We start from the raw sequence: 14,322 nt of genomic DNA on the forward strand, positions 1-14,322 counted from the left end.
GAAGGGGTGAGGCTTGAGCTTTAGGGTGTTGCCACTGTGGAACAGTTCTTAGCGTGGGACCTGAGGTGACACAGGATTGGGTGATGGATGGGTTGAAGAGTGTCCCCCGAAATTCAGGTCCAATCAGTACCTGCAAATGGGACCTTATTTGGAAATAGGGCCTTTGCAGATGTCATCAAGTCAACATGAAGTCATCTTGGAGTAGGGTGGGCCCTGAATCCAGTGACTGGTGTCCTTGCAAGGAGACGCAATGGAGACCCACAGGGAGAAGGCCACACGAAGATGGAGACGGAGATCGGAGAGCTGCGTCTACAAGCCCAGGGATCCCGTGGTCTGCTGGCAGCCTCCAGAGGCAAGGAGTGAGGCTGGGACAGTCTCCAGCAGGGGCGGTAACAGGAGCCAGCCCCGCCCACACCTCCACTGCACGCCTGGCCTCCAGAACCGGGAAGGGATAAATTCCTGTTGTTTTAAGACACCTGGTTTGTGGTTATTTGTTACAGTAGCCCCAGGAGACTCATACAGGGCCCAGGACTGCGGGATGGACAGAGAGGGCCTCTGGCATCAGGGCCCCTGCTCCCGGGGAAGCACCCTGCCTCCAGTGCCCCACCCCCCAGGAGGGCTGCCCGGGGCGGCGAGAGTGCACTGTCCTGACCCCCCTCTTTTTTCTGTTAATAGGCGAGGAACTTTATTAACTTGTTCTAAAGTTTATTCCCAGCTTCTTCAGCTTAATTAGCCGCGCAGCGTGAGTGGTGGATGAGCAGAACCTGGAAGGAGCTGCAGTGACCAGGGGGTTTGGACTTCACAGTATCAGAGCTCTCAATCTTATCAGCTCTAGAAACCGAGGCACAGTAGAATGCAGTCCTAGTATAAACAGGCAGCTCCAAGTCACTTCTTCAAGCCTGATCTTTAGAAGTTGACTCGATTCTCTTTGCCTCATTCTTGGAGGCCCCTCTGGCTGTGAGCCCCAGCCTCGTGGCCTCCTGAGAGTTGCTGCCAGGCCAGGCCCGGCACCCCACAGGGGCTGGGAGAGCTTCCCCAGGCTGCGAGTGAAGCCAGGTGCCCTTGGCCATTTGGATGGGCCTTGCCATGGGCTGGGGTCGGCCGCCGCCGTGGTGGATGCTGGCCTGTGGCGAGAGTACTCCGCCATGCTGCGGGAACCTGGCGCTCAGACGGGAGGGGTTGGGGCTGGCACTCGTGTTGGTCATCCTGTGCCGTGTGGGGCAGTCGGCCTCCTCTCCCCTGGATACCACGACATGGAACCAGGGGAGCAGACCTCTGAAATGTAAAAAGTGCTTCAGCAGTCCACAGCCAGGTGTGGCCTCCAGCAGAGGACAGTGGAAGGTGGCCCGTGTCTCTGGTTCACCCTCCTGGCGGCACTGGGCTTTGCCTTCAGGCTACGTGTGGACCCTGCACAGCATGGCCCCTGCTTCCCACTTGGGGCCCCTCATGCCTCTCCTGGATGTGCCGGGGGTGGGTGAGTGAATGCTAGACCCTCCCAGCCTGTGGCATGTGGCCTCTGTGGCCCTGACAGTGATGTGCTGTGGTCCCGTGTCAGTATGTGGACCCGACGGTGACGTGCTGTGGCCCTGTGTCAGTATGTGGATGAGGGGTTGGGGAGGCCATGCTGTTGAGGCCCCTCCTCACTGGACCCCACCCCAGCCCTGGGAAATGCTGCGCCCAGTTGCAGGCCAGAGGGAGGTGTGCAGCCAGGGCTGAGCTCTGTGCCCACTGACACCCCACATCCCCGTTGCTCCTCCTCGGACCTGGGGGTGGGGTTGGCCTGGGGTCGGGGAAGGCGTCCCCAGGACCTTCCAGGGAGACGTGTCTTGGGGATGGGCCCTTCTGCAGTTCCCAGTGTGCGGAGACCCGACCCGCCTGGCAAGTCCGCTGTGGTGTTACCAGCACTGGGTCTCCAACCAAGCATTCACTGCCCCCTGTGCTGTCCTGGTCTGGGCTCCAGTGTTGCCTTCTCCGTCCCTTTGCAGTGACTGCCCTTCAGAGCTGGCCTGGCCTCGTCCTTCCTCCGTCTCTTCCTGACCCTCCACTTCTACCCTGCTGTCCCCTCTGCCAGGACCCATACTAGCTTGTTTTTCACCCTACAGTATCGACTTGAGATACCCGTGGTCGGTCCTCCTGACCGTCCAGTCTCAGGGTCCCGCCTGCCCCAAGCTTGGCTCTGAGCGGCCCTGCCTCCCTCTGGCCCTCTCGTGGACTCTGCTTTGCAGCAGGCAGTGTCCTGGGGCTGCTATCGCAAAGTACTACAAACTGTGAGGCTTGAAACAACAGGAGCTGATTCTCTCATACTTCTGGAGACTAGGAGTCTGGGATCGTGCTGTGGGCAGGGGTGGCTTCTTCTGGGAGCCCTGAGGGGAGGTCCATCCCATGCCTCTCTCCTGGCTTTTGATGGCTTGTGGCTGCATCGCCCTGATCTCTGCCTGTCTTCTCCTTGTCTGTCTCTGTCCTCTTCTTATAAAGACACCCATCACTAGATTTAGGGACCTCCCTAAATCCAGGATGACCTCCTCTCAAGTAATTACATCTGCAAAAATTCTATTTTCAAACAAGGTAACGTTCTGAGGTTCGGTGTGGGCATGAATTCTGGAGACATTGGTCAGCCCAGTTCAGGGGCTGAGCTGATATACTTGGGCTGTTCCTGCCCCGTTGCGCTGCCTTGTAGCTGCCTGAGATGCTCGCCAGGTGCTTCTACCTGCCGTCCAGCCCATGGCCCCAGGACCAGGTGCGTTGCTTTACGTTTGTGCAGCCAACTCTGGAAATGCCACCTGTGATTTGCTGCCCAGCAGCCCCTGGGGAGTGTGCTCCTCTGGTCACCCCTGCCCCACCAACTCTGGGGTCCTACCGGGCCAGGCCCAGAGAAGGCCTCTCCCCACAGACCACCCCACCCTGAACCGGGAGGCTCCTACTGGGAGAGTCCTGGGGCCTCTGGGCTTGGCTGGCTGTGGGTGTTCCCAGAGGACTCAGGGCATCGGGTGATTCTGGGGCCCCCGCAATTCCAGATACAGCTGTCAGTGGTTGCTTCCCGGTGGGGGGTTGCTGGTCTCTGAGGTGCTCACAGAGGACGGGCAAGCAGACCCCAGCTGTCAGGGCATGCTGGCCCGCCAGACAGACACAGGCAGGCAGCGTATCTATGAGAGGGTGCTGGGGACTGAATTGTGTCCCCCAGATTCCTATGTGCAAGCCCTAACCTCCAGTAGGACTGTATGTGGAGATGGGGCCTGCGAGGAGGTGATTAGGGTAAAATGAGGTCGTAAGGATGGGTCCTGATCCCACAGGATAGGTGTCCTTATAGGAGGAGGGAGAGAGACCGTTCTCCCCCACGCGCTCCGGGAGAGGCCGCGTGAGGACACAGGGAGAAGGCGGCCTTCTGCAGGCCAGTGACAGGGCGCTCCTCAGAGGCTGTCTCGGAACCCTGGTCTTGGACTTCACTCTGCAGAACTGTGAGAAGTAAATGTGTTGTTGGAGCCGCCCAGCCTGTGGTATTTTGTCACGGCAGCCCGAGCTAACACAGGGGCATTTTAGAAGTGGGGGGTCAGGGAGGGCTTCTTGAGGAGGTGATGTTTGAGCTGAAACCCGAATGATGAGAAGGAGCTGCCAGGAAAGGTTCCAGAAAAGAGGGGGGTAGATGCAAGGATGCAGAGGCAGAAGGCAGGGCTGGTCTTGTGGGCTACCACTGGGAAGTTGGGGTGTACCCGGGAAAGACCCTGGGTTGTAACTGAGGCCCCCTCCCATCTCTGGGCGACCTCAAGCAAACCTGGTGTCCCTCAGTGCCTCAGTTTCCCCACTTGTAAAACAGAGGTGAAGTCATGTGTCCCCCCTCTTAAGGCTATTGCGAAGCCCCCACCCTGGGTGGGCCCCTGGCCGGCTGGCAGGGCAAGGGTCTCCTTCATAGGGAGAAAGGCCCCCGTGGGCCAGCTCTGCTGCGCTCAGACCCTGCGGGACCCTTCACACATCCCAGCCGGAACATCTGTGTTCAACAGCCGCCACCAACAAGGGAGACCAAACGTGCTCACAGCGGACCCTCTGGCTCCACCAGGCTGGGGATTTGGCAGCGGCAGCTGGGCCTGATTAAAGGCATTCCGAGGCGCGCTGGTGTTTGTGTATCTGGTTCTGTATTTACACTTTGGGAACGAGCGAGGAGGCAGCTGGGGAGTGTCTTGGACAGCCGGGGGGCCAGGGGCCAGGGTGACTCAGCCTGGAATCGGCGCTCGGCCACACGCCCGTGATGTGTTCATTCATTCCCTCATTCATTCATTATCCCCTCCTGCGCTCAGCAGACAGTTACTGAGAGAGCCCAGTGAGCAGGCCACTTCCATGGGGCTGCCCGGCTCCCCTCCCCGTGGAGCCCTCAGTCTCCTTGGGGGCCACTGGGGGGTGGGACCAGGACAGCAACAAAGTTAACAAAAATTAACTCAAAGTGGACCAAAGGCCTAAATGGAAGAGCTAAGGCTATAAAACTTGGAGAAGGAAGCATGGGTGTAAATCTTCCTGGCTTTGGGTTAGGTAACAGACTTTTAGACATGATACTAAAAGCTCAAGCAACAAAAGAAAAATAGATTAATTGGATTCTATCAACATTAACAACTTTTGTGCATCAGAAGGCCCAAGAAAGTGAAAAGACAACCTACAGAATGGGGAAAAATATTTGCAAACTATACAGCTGATAAGGGATTAATATCCAGAAAATATAAAGAACTCTTACAACTCAACAAGAAAAAGACAACCCAGTTTAAAAATGGGTGAAGGACTTTAGGGGCCAGCCTGGTGGCATAGTGGTTAAATTTGGCATGTTCCACTTTGGCAGCCTGGGGTTCATGGGTTCGGTTTCTGGGTGTGGACCTACACCACTTGTTGGTGGCCATGCTGTGGCAGTGTCCCGCATACAAGATAGAGGAAGATTGGCACACATATTGGCTCAGGGCCAATCTTCCTCAAGCAAAAAGAAGATTGGCAAGAGATGTTAGCTCAGACCAATCTTCCTCACCAAAAAAAAAGGGGGGGGTGAACGACTTGAATAGACATCTCTCTAAAGAAGATATTCAGATGGCGAACAAGCACATGAGAAGTTGCTCGGCATCAATGGCCATCAGGGAAATGCAAGTCAAAACCACTGCGAGATACCACTTCACACCTGCCAGGACAGCTCCTTTCAGAAAACAGGAACCAGCAAGTGTTGGGGAGGATGCGGAGGAATTGGACCCTCCCGCACTGCGGGTGGGGATGTGAAACGTGCAGCTGCTGTGGGAAAGGGCCTGATGGCTCCTCACAAAGCTAAACAGAATGACCCCATGACCCAGCAGTTCCCTCCCAGGGATGGACCTGGAGAGTTGAAAACAGGGATTCACACACGGACTTGCACAGTGTGGTCACAGCAGCACTGTCCACAGTCGCCAAAAGGTGGAAACGACCCACATGTCCATCAACAGATGAAGGACAAACAAAATGTGGTCCATCCACACAATGGACTATTACTCAGCCATGAAAAGGAATGAAGCCCTGACACGCGCTACAACATGGGTGAACCTCAAAAACCTCATGCTGAGTGAGGGAGGCCAGCCACAAAAAACCACATAGTGTGCGATCCATTTATATGATCCATAGAGACAGCAAGTGGATTGGTGGCGGGCAGGGGATGAGGAGGGGGATGGGGAGGGATTGCTCATGGGAACAGGGCTTCCTTTCAGGGGGATGACAATGTTCTGGGACTAGGTAGACGTGGTGGTTGCACAATGTTGTGAATGTGCTAGATGCCACTGAATTGTGCACTTTATAATGGTTCACTTTGTTATGTGAAGATTACTTCAATAAAAAGAAGAAAGTTAAAGAGAAAGAGAAGAGCAGGCCCCAGCCTTCCTAGTTGGTCCCTGTGCAGGCACAGCCATCTGCCCCAGAGCCCCGGGTCTCTGATCCTTTCCAGAGTGGGAGGGAAGATGTGAGGAGAAACTATCCATCCCAGGGACACTCAGCATGAGTGGTCACTGCTGGTCTCTCAGTGGCGGCAGGGCGAGGGCCGGGGAGTCCTGGGTTGGAGCCAGCAGCCCTCTGCCCCCTCTCTCTGGGGTGACTCTGCCTGCCGTGTTCCGAGTCCATCTCTGTGGTCTCAATGAGATGTCCACAGCTGTGCACATGTCACCCTGCCTCAGCTGAGCAGTGTGGGGGCCCGATGTGATGAATGGAGCCTGCGAGGGGCTATCTGTCCTCGAACTGGCCACCTCGTGCCTGAGCTGAGACCAGGGGCCTCGCAGGAGCAGGCCATGGAAGGAACCTGGAGGGACGTAGCCAGAACCTGGTGCTCGCCAGGGTGCAGTGGCCCCACGTGACTCAGAATCGTCCTTTCCGGGTTCCCTCCATGTGCCCCCACGGCTGCCGGTGTGCTTGGAGAACCCGAGGAAGCCCCAGTCCCTGCCTCCCAGGAAGCCCCTCCAAAGGCAGGCCGTTCCAGTCCTCTCTTCCTCTCTGCGGTGGCCACCTTCTGTGGACTCCACCTAGGGGAGCCTGAGGTGCAGGGCTGTGGGCCAAGCCCAAGGCCTGGCTAGTGCTTGGGGTCCAGAAGCATTGTGTGCTCGAGCTGATGAGGAGACAGCATTGGCCCTCCACCTCCTTTTTTTTTTTTTTTTTGAGGAAGATTAGCCCTGAGCTAACTGCTGCCAATCCTCCTCTTTTTGCTGAGGAAGACTGGCCCTGAGCTAACGTCCGTGCCCATCTTCCTCTACTTTATATGTGGGACGCCTACCCCAGCATGGCTCGCCAAGTGGTGCCATGTCTGCACCCGGGATCTGAACTGGTGAACCCCGGGCCGCCGAAGCAGAACGTGTGCACTTAACTGCTGCGCCACCCGGCCGGCCCCTCTATCTCCTTCTTGTGAGTAGTTCTTTGCCTCTGTGCTTAGGCAGTGTCTGTTCTTCCTAACTGAGGTGGGGGGCAGGGGGCCCACAGGGCACAGCAGAAATGTGGGCCCTGCCTGGGTTCTGAGCACATCCAGCCGTTGTTCCTGTGCGCACATGCTTATCCATTGTCTGCTCACTCACTGGCCACGTGTGCGCCCAGCTGCTCCCTGTACCAGGGTTGTCATGGAGCTGACACTGTGACAGGAGGAGACAGACCACAGTGGGGTGGTTTTGGACCATGAGCTGTGGAGGAGGTGACCCCATGGGGGTGAGATGCATGGTATTGGGCTGGCCCAGTGGGAAGAGCCTTCCGGAGGAGGGAGCCTTTGCACTCAAGGCCAGTGCAAAGGCCCTGAGACAGCAACCCGCTCAGCTTATCGAAGGACTCCAAGGAGGCCTGTATGCTGGAGCGCAGTGGTTGGGGGAGAGAAGAGGGCCAGACTGTGCAGGGGTTTGTGGTGAGAGAGGAAACTGAGGCCTGCTTGGAGGACACAGCTCCTCCCTGAACCCCCACAGCATGGCCCCTGCGCGTCCCCTGACTTTGCAGGACAGAGCTCAGCCTTCATCACACCAGCTTCCCTTAATCTCATTAGAAGGCCAGCCAGTTGCCATGGTGATTACTGGCAGGCCCAACCAGGGCCAGCTCTGTCTGGAGCATGGGGCCTCGGAGGGGCTAGCAGGTGTGGGTGTCAGTGCATCCTGTGCAGGGTCCCAGAGGATTGGGCGCTGCCCTGGAGAAGTGGCCATGTCTGTCATGCAATGCCTTCCCAGGGCCATTGGTCCCTGTTCCCCAGTCTTGTGGCCCCCGCTTCACCCAGGCCCATGGATGCCACCAGGATGAGGGGCCATGCCCAGTAGGGGCAGGGGCACGGACAGAGGCTGGGGATGCATGCTACACTGGGTAAGCCCCTGTGGGATCCCGTCAGAAAGGGGGGCCAGGGGAGGCCGGAGAAACCACCACTGCACAGGGCTCTGCAGGGGGGTGGGCATCGAATGGAGGCGGGGAGAAGGGTTTTGTGCACAGGGGACTTGGGCACAGGCTGTGTTGGGGGCGAGGGGGCCCTACCTGGAAATGAGGGGCCCAGGGCTGAGGCGGGGCCAGAGGTGGCTTTTTATGGTGGAACTTATGCTGGGCCTGCCCACACAGAGCTGACGTGGTAGTCATCGTCAGGTTGGTGCTCTGACCAGAAGCTCCCAGAGGAGCAGGTGCACTTTTGCCGAGAGGTGACTTTTGCGACGTGACCTCTGTGACACTCTGCAGTCCCAACTGCCCGCTGGTCTGCAGGGTCATGCAGGGGTCAAGTTCCAGGAGTGGGATGCCTGCCCCGCTTGGCCACTTCCAGGTTGGGTAGCCTTGGGTAGTTCCCTCACATCGAGCCTTGGTTTTCCCATCTGGAAAGTGGAATGTCCTGGTACCCACCTCAGAGGGCCTGTCCTGGGTTGAATTGTGTCAGCCATACGTCTGAAGGTGGGGGTGCTGGATCCCCAGGAAGCAGTGCAAAGAGGTAAGCAAATCTCCTCCCCCTGCCCAGAGGCAGCGATCTGTGGTGTGGGACCTTGCGCAGCAGCTGGCTCATGACCGTGGCAGGAGATGGGGGAGCTGTCAGGCCTCCGCAGGAACACTTTTGCTTTCGGAGTTGCATCCCAGCCTGTGGGAATGTTCCTCACTGACACAGCTTGTCCACCGTGTGGGCACTCCTGCTCCCACCAAGCCCAGCGGCCCAGGTGGACTGCCAGTGAGTGCAGAGTGGGTGTGCTTGTGTGTGTGAAAGAAAGCCCCCTCCCCTCCCCTGCCGCCCAGCACAGCAGCTCGGCTGGTCGGTCAGGGCCACAGTCTGCACCAGAGCACCTGCGCCTGTGTGTGGGACCCACTAAGCAGTGGTGGCCAGCAAACGCAGAGAGCCCTACCAGCACAACTTCCAGCAGATGTGTGGGTTCAGAAAACACAGCTCCTGTCCCCTGCAGTGGTGGCAGGTGGACTCTGCCACCAGATGCTACCACTATGCGCCAGCAAAAGTCCAGTTCATCAAACAGCAAGAAGAAACACGATAACACCCCTGATCAGAAGGAAAATGACGAGACAGAAACCAACCCTGAAGACACAGAAATTTACAATCTAAATGACAAAGCATTCAAAGTAGTTATCATAGAGAAATTCAGCAAGTTACAAGAAATCTCAGAAAGACAGTTCAGTGAAGTGAGGAATAAAATTAACGAGCAGGAGGGAGTTTTCACAAAAGAGATTCAAACTCTAAAAGCACACCAAACAGAAATGCTGGAGATGAAGAACACAGGCGACTTGAGGGAGCAAGGAGTGGAGAGAGCAGAGGGCAGGGAGGCCACGGTGAAAGCATGGGTAACGGGGCGCCTGCCCACCCTCAGCCCAGACCCTCCAAATCTAATGTGGGGTCCGCTCTCACAGTCGGGGAGCCTGGCTCAGACCATGGGCTGTCTGACCCAGAGGCCACAGGCAAGGGGCAGCCCAGGGAGCTGCAGCTTTCCCGTTCTACTGGGTGGCCTCCAGCACATGATGGCCTTGTCCAGGCTTTACTTCCCTGGCTGCCTTCCCACGTGGCCAACAGCCACGAGGACAGGGCGGGGGGAGGGAGAGGCATCTAAGCCCCGTGTCAGCCCCAAGCTTCCGTGTGGGCGTCAGGAGCTGTGTTGGCATCCTGAAAGGTCCTTGCATGGCCTCTAGGTGGTCCTGTCACCTGGCGTGTGAAAGTTGGCTCCTAAGCGTGGGAAGGGCAGTGTTTTTTCACTCACTCACATGTTTGTACACGTGTTTGTTCCACTAGCAGTTGCTGCTGAGTGACGGGCCCTGGCTTGGATGCTGGGTTTATGGAGCTCTGTTGGTGAGATTGAGGGGAAGTGCCATTTGGTGGTCTCAGAGTAAGGACCTCTGGGTGGAGAAGTGCATCAGGGACCGTGGCCTGGCAGCAGGAAGAGGCATGAGCTTCACTGTCCAGCAGCTTGTCAGACCCTGTCTGGTGGGTCACTCTTCTGTTCTCTCTGTGGACCCTCTGAGGCAGCAGGTCCATGGGCAGAGCCTTAGGTTGGCATTTCCTTACCCCAGGACCCTACTCCTGGGGGTTCCCAGCCAGGTTGGAGGGCAGTTGGCATCTGCAAAGTTAGGGCGTACCCAAGACCACACTCAGGTCAGCAGTCACTAGAAGCTCTCAGAACTCACTGAAGCTGTTGTGCACACAGTTAGGGTTTGTTACAGCGGAAGGGCCAGATTGCAGTCAGCAAAGGGACGAGGTGCATGGGGTGGCATCCAGGAGAGCTCCATGCACGGAGCTTCTTCTTGTCCCCTACCCATGGAGTCATGGGGACAGCGCTTACTTCCCCCAGCACCAATGTGTGACCGCACGCATGGTGTACTGCCACCAGGGATGCTCCCCAGGCCTCGGTGTCCAGGGTTTTTATGGGGCTCACAGAGGTGGACCCGGCTGACTGCCTGCATGGCTGACCTTCGTCTCCAGCCCCTACAGAGGGGAGCTGAAAAGACATGACCCAAGACCCCCACCCGAAATCACACTGTTGACATAGACCACCCAGTGTGACCCAAGGCCCCAGGCAAACAAAGACACTCTTATCAGGCAGGACTTTCACCTCCCAGGAGCTGTGGGCAAAGGCCAGACCTCTCTGGGCCAGGTTAACTCTTTCCTGTGCAGCCCCACATGCCACCAAGGATGAGCACAGGTTCCCCCAGAGGAAGAGCGGGCCCCCCACATGCATCCACTCCAGACCCAGAGGCCATGCCCCAAAGTCTGACAGTCGCACAGTCCCTAGGGGTTGGGGGTGGGCGACCATCGGGGAGAGTCTCCGATAGAGGTGGGGCCTGGGTGGCCCAGTGTTGCAGCAGCAGGCAAGCTGTGAGCATCCTGTCAGTCCCTGATCCTGTAGCTCGTCCCCAGCACTGGGCTCCCCCTGGCCCAGGACGGGGCAGCTTTGCCTTGCATACGGGGGCTCCCAGAACTGGCGGGTCAGCCTGTGACAAGAGCACATGTGGCGTGAGCACTTTTTCTGTCACACAGCAGCCATTCACATTCATCCAGACAACTCACTCAAGGGAGGGGAAACTGAGGCCCAGGAGAAGGCCATGGCACTCCAGGGCCACGTGGTTCTTGAGAGGCAGACACCATGCAGGCTCCTGCCTCATGGCTCAGACACAAGGAGGGCATGGGGGGGCGGGGCCTCAGGTCAGAGGTGACCTGTGCCCACCCTGCTCGGCCTCTGCCCCCTCTGGCCAGGGTCTGGCCTGTTTCATCTCTCATGACTGTGGGGAAGGACACAGCGGGGGTGTTCACAGTCAGCGTCTCCAGCCGTCAGACGCAGACCCTGGGCCGGGCCCCCCAGATGCCCAGGAAGCACCGTGAAGGAATGAGAAAGGTCAGTCCCCTTCCCGGCTACAGTGTGCTCGCAGGAAACAGCTGTTTACCTGAGTGAGGTGCTCGGCCGGGCAGGCGGCCAGTTCCTGAGCTCTACTTCCCCCCCGGTGTCCGGGGCCCCCGGAAGGCTGGGGCTGGCGCGCGAGAGCAGGGCGGCGCGGGCGGCCGGCTCCCGGAGCGCTGCCAGGAGCTGTTTGTGAGGGAACGTGAGCCGGCCTTGTTGTGTACACTGTCGACCCTAGCAACCGGCCCAGCCGCCGAGTGGACACCCACCCTCCCTGCGTGCCCGGCTGCTGCCCCTTGGTACGGCGCCTGTCTCCTCTGGCAGTGCGACAGGCCACTGGTGCTGCAGAGCAGGTCAGGGGTGTCTGCCATTGATCCTGGCAGAGTGGGATTGGCTGCTCTAGGGGGAAGAGGCCGGGTCCTAGCCCCGTTCCGAGGCAGCTGGGGCCGGTGAGGGAGCCCCAGCTCCTGTCTCGCAGCCACAAATCCCTGCACGACTGCTGGGTGGGGGGCTGTGCGGGGACGCAGGGAGCCCACATGAAGGCCCTTCACTGGGCCCATGGCCCAGCGAGGTGGCAGGATGGGCAGAAGGAGCCAGGGGCCTTGGGCAGGACCCCCAAGAACTCAGGCAGAGTCTGGCAGACCTGCTCACCATGTGTGTGCTGCCAGAGGGGTCGCACATCCTGCGCTTTGAAAGCCAGCGCTGCGCTTCTGACAAGGCCCCTCTGATCCAGGCCACTGGAAAGACAGTTTCTCCTGTGTCCGGGTGTCAATTCACAGCCTCTGGCCTGCGCCCCGGGAACACAGCCTTTGGCCGTGATAAGAAATGGCTCCCCGGGTGGGGATGAGGGGCCTCCTCCTCGGGCTGCAGTCTCCAGCTCTGCGGTCACTCTCATTCACAAACCGGCCGAGTCGGCCAGCAGGACCCCCCCAAGTTCATGCAGTCCTGGGGAGGGCTGGCCAGGGCACCTTGGGTTTCTGGTTCTGCCATTCATGGTAGAGAGACACCTGGCTCCTCTGAGAATCTGAGTGACAGCGTCCCCACCCTCTGAGTGACTGGAGCCACAGACCACACTGCTGGAGTCCTTTTGGGGCCCATGGGAGTGGTGCTCTGTGGGGTGTGCTGGAGAGGGCCCCCCCAGCCCTGCTGCAGCTGCCTGCTCCTCTCTTGTAGCTCCAGCTCCAGAAGTCTCAGTACCTGCAACTGGGCCCAAGCCGTGGCCAGTACTATGGTGGGTCCCTGCCCAACGTGAACCAGATTGGGAGCGGCACCATGGACCTGCCCTTCCAGGTGAGCCCCCTCCCCCTGCACTGCCTCCCACCTGGGGCGCTTTGCACTCCAGGCCCCGCCCTGTCCACAGACGGAGCATGTGTGTGATGGCCACTGCAGACAGCTGGGGTCATCACCCTGCCCCCGCCTACTCCTCTTCTGCCCCTGTGCTCGCCTGGAGCCCTCCGGCCCGGCCCCTGTCAGCACACCCTGAAGCGAGGCCGTGGTCTGGCGGTGAGCGTTTCGGCAGCCGCTACACCTGTTGGCCGGCTGTGCGGCAGCGGGAACCGCTCAGGGCCTCTGGGGCTTGGCTCCGTCCCGCCTCACTAATCCGCAAGCCCAGCAATTCTCAGAAGGAGGCCCCGTGGCCTGACCCCACTTGTCTGCAGACGTTTCTTGGCAGAGACACACATAGCGTGGTTCCTGCAGGCCGCGCGGCCGCCGCGCACATCCTTATCATAAATAATGAGAGATAAGGCCCACCGCCTGGGCACAGAGCCCCCCACTTCCCCCAGGCTGTGCCCTGGCCCTGGTCTGCAGGTGGAAACGAGGGTGAGGTGGCCCGAGGATCTGGGCTGAGAATGGGGCCCACCCCCAGCATGATGTCTGGGCTCTGCAGGGACAGGTCTGTGGCTGGGACGCAGCCCCGGTAACAGCCATGTCCGTCAACGTGCTGACAGGCCAGGTGGAGCAGGGTGGGTCCCCAGGGAGCTCAGTCCCCCACTTGCCCACCTGAGTCACTCCTCAGCTCCTACTCCTCCCATGCTGCCCCTGGGACACAGCACAGCACCACCTGGGGTCCCCCAGGGTGGCTTTGGGTCTGTCTGGTTCAGCTCTGCGTTCTGTGGGCCCTTCAGGATACAACCCTCCCCTGACGACCTCCTCATCAGAGCAGACGCATGGGGCCCTGTGTGCTCTGGAGCCTCACCTCTCAGTCAAGGCCCTTCCTCATTTGGGTGCTCTCCCTCCTCCCTGTCTCTCGCCTTTCTCTGTTCCCCACATCCCCTCCTCCCTTGAGGAGAGCATCTCTCTGTGCACCCCTGAGCTTGGCCCTGCCTGGGGCTGGCGTAGAGCCCCCTCGGGCTGTGGGTGCACGGGGGGCTGGGCGAGGCAGGAGTGTCTGAAAGTCTCGGTTCTTTGCATTTTCAGCCCAGCGGATTTCTGGGGGAGGCCCTGGCAGCGGCTCCTGTCTCTCTGGTAAATGAGCCCCTGGGCTGAGGCTGTTGGTGTCCCCAGCGCGGACGCTGGTTATTCCTGCGTGGCCGCCCCCTGCCCCTCGTGGCCCAGCAGGAGGTGTCCTGTCCACTAAACGGAAATGGATCTGCTCTGCACCCCCTATCTGGGGCAGTGCTTGTGGTCATGTTGAGAGACCCCCACTTGGGGATCCGAGCATGCACGTCAATGCTGCATGGTTCGTTCCTGTGACACACACACACGCGCGTGTGCACAGATCCTAGATGCAGCCTCGTGAGCTGGGCTGTGGCCAGGCCTGAGCTTTTCTCTGTCTCTGGCTCTGCTTCAGCCACCTCAGTTTCCCCTCTGGACTTCCAGGCATCTCTGGGAGGAGCAGAGTGGCCCTGCCCTCCGGTGTCCATGCCCGGATGGCGTGGTTCCCACCCTCCCTCAGTCATGGCCGTCTCCTGGCTCCCCAGCCTTTGGGAGGCGAAGGTGCAGAAAGACCCAAGCCGGAGGGTCCTCGCCAGGTCAGAGAGAGACAGGAATCCCGGACACTGGGGGAGCAGTCAGCCCTGAA

General features: G+C 59.2%; 1 protein-coding gene across 12 annotated transcripts in view; it reads left to right on the forward strand.

The window, feature by feature from the left end:
- Positions 1-14,322, forward strand: part of CRTC1 (CREB regulated transcription coactivator 1) — a 67,178-nt gene that overhangs the window by 26,344 nt on the left and 26,512 nt on the right. For 6 of the 12 annotated variants that reach the window (XM_044773307.2, XM_044773319.2, XM_044773325.2 and 3 more), the window contains exons 2-3: positions 12,474-12,590; positions 13,719-13,766. In XM_044773307.2, the coding sequence (XP_044629242.1) occupies positions 12,474-12,590; positions 13,719-13,766 (165 nt within the window). The remainder of the gene's footprint in view (positions 1-12,473; positions 12,591-13,718; positions 13,767-14,322) is intronic. The other 6 variants (XM_044773312.2, XM_044773334.2, XM_070519489.1 and 3 more) reach the window with 1 other exon arrangement.

The sequence above is a fragment of the Equus asinus genome, chromosome 10, assembly GCF_041296235.1.
Source record: "Equus asinus isolate D_3611 breed Donkey chromosome 10, EquAss-T2T_v2, whole genome shotgun sequence".
NCBI lineage: Eukaryota > Metazoa > Chordata > Mammalia > Perissodactyla > Equidae > Equus > Equus asinus.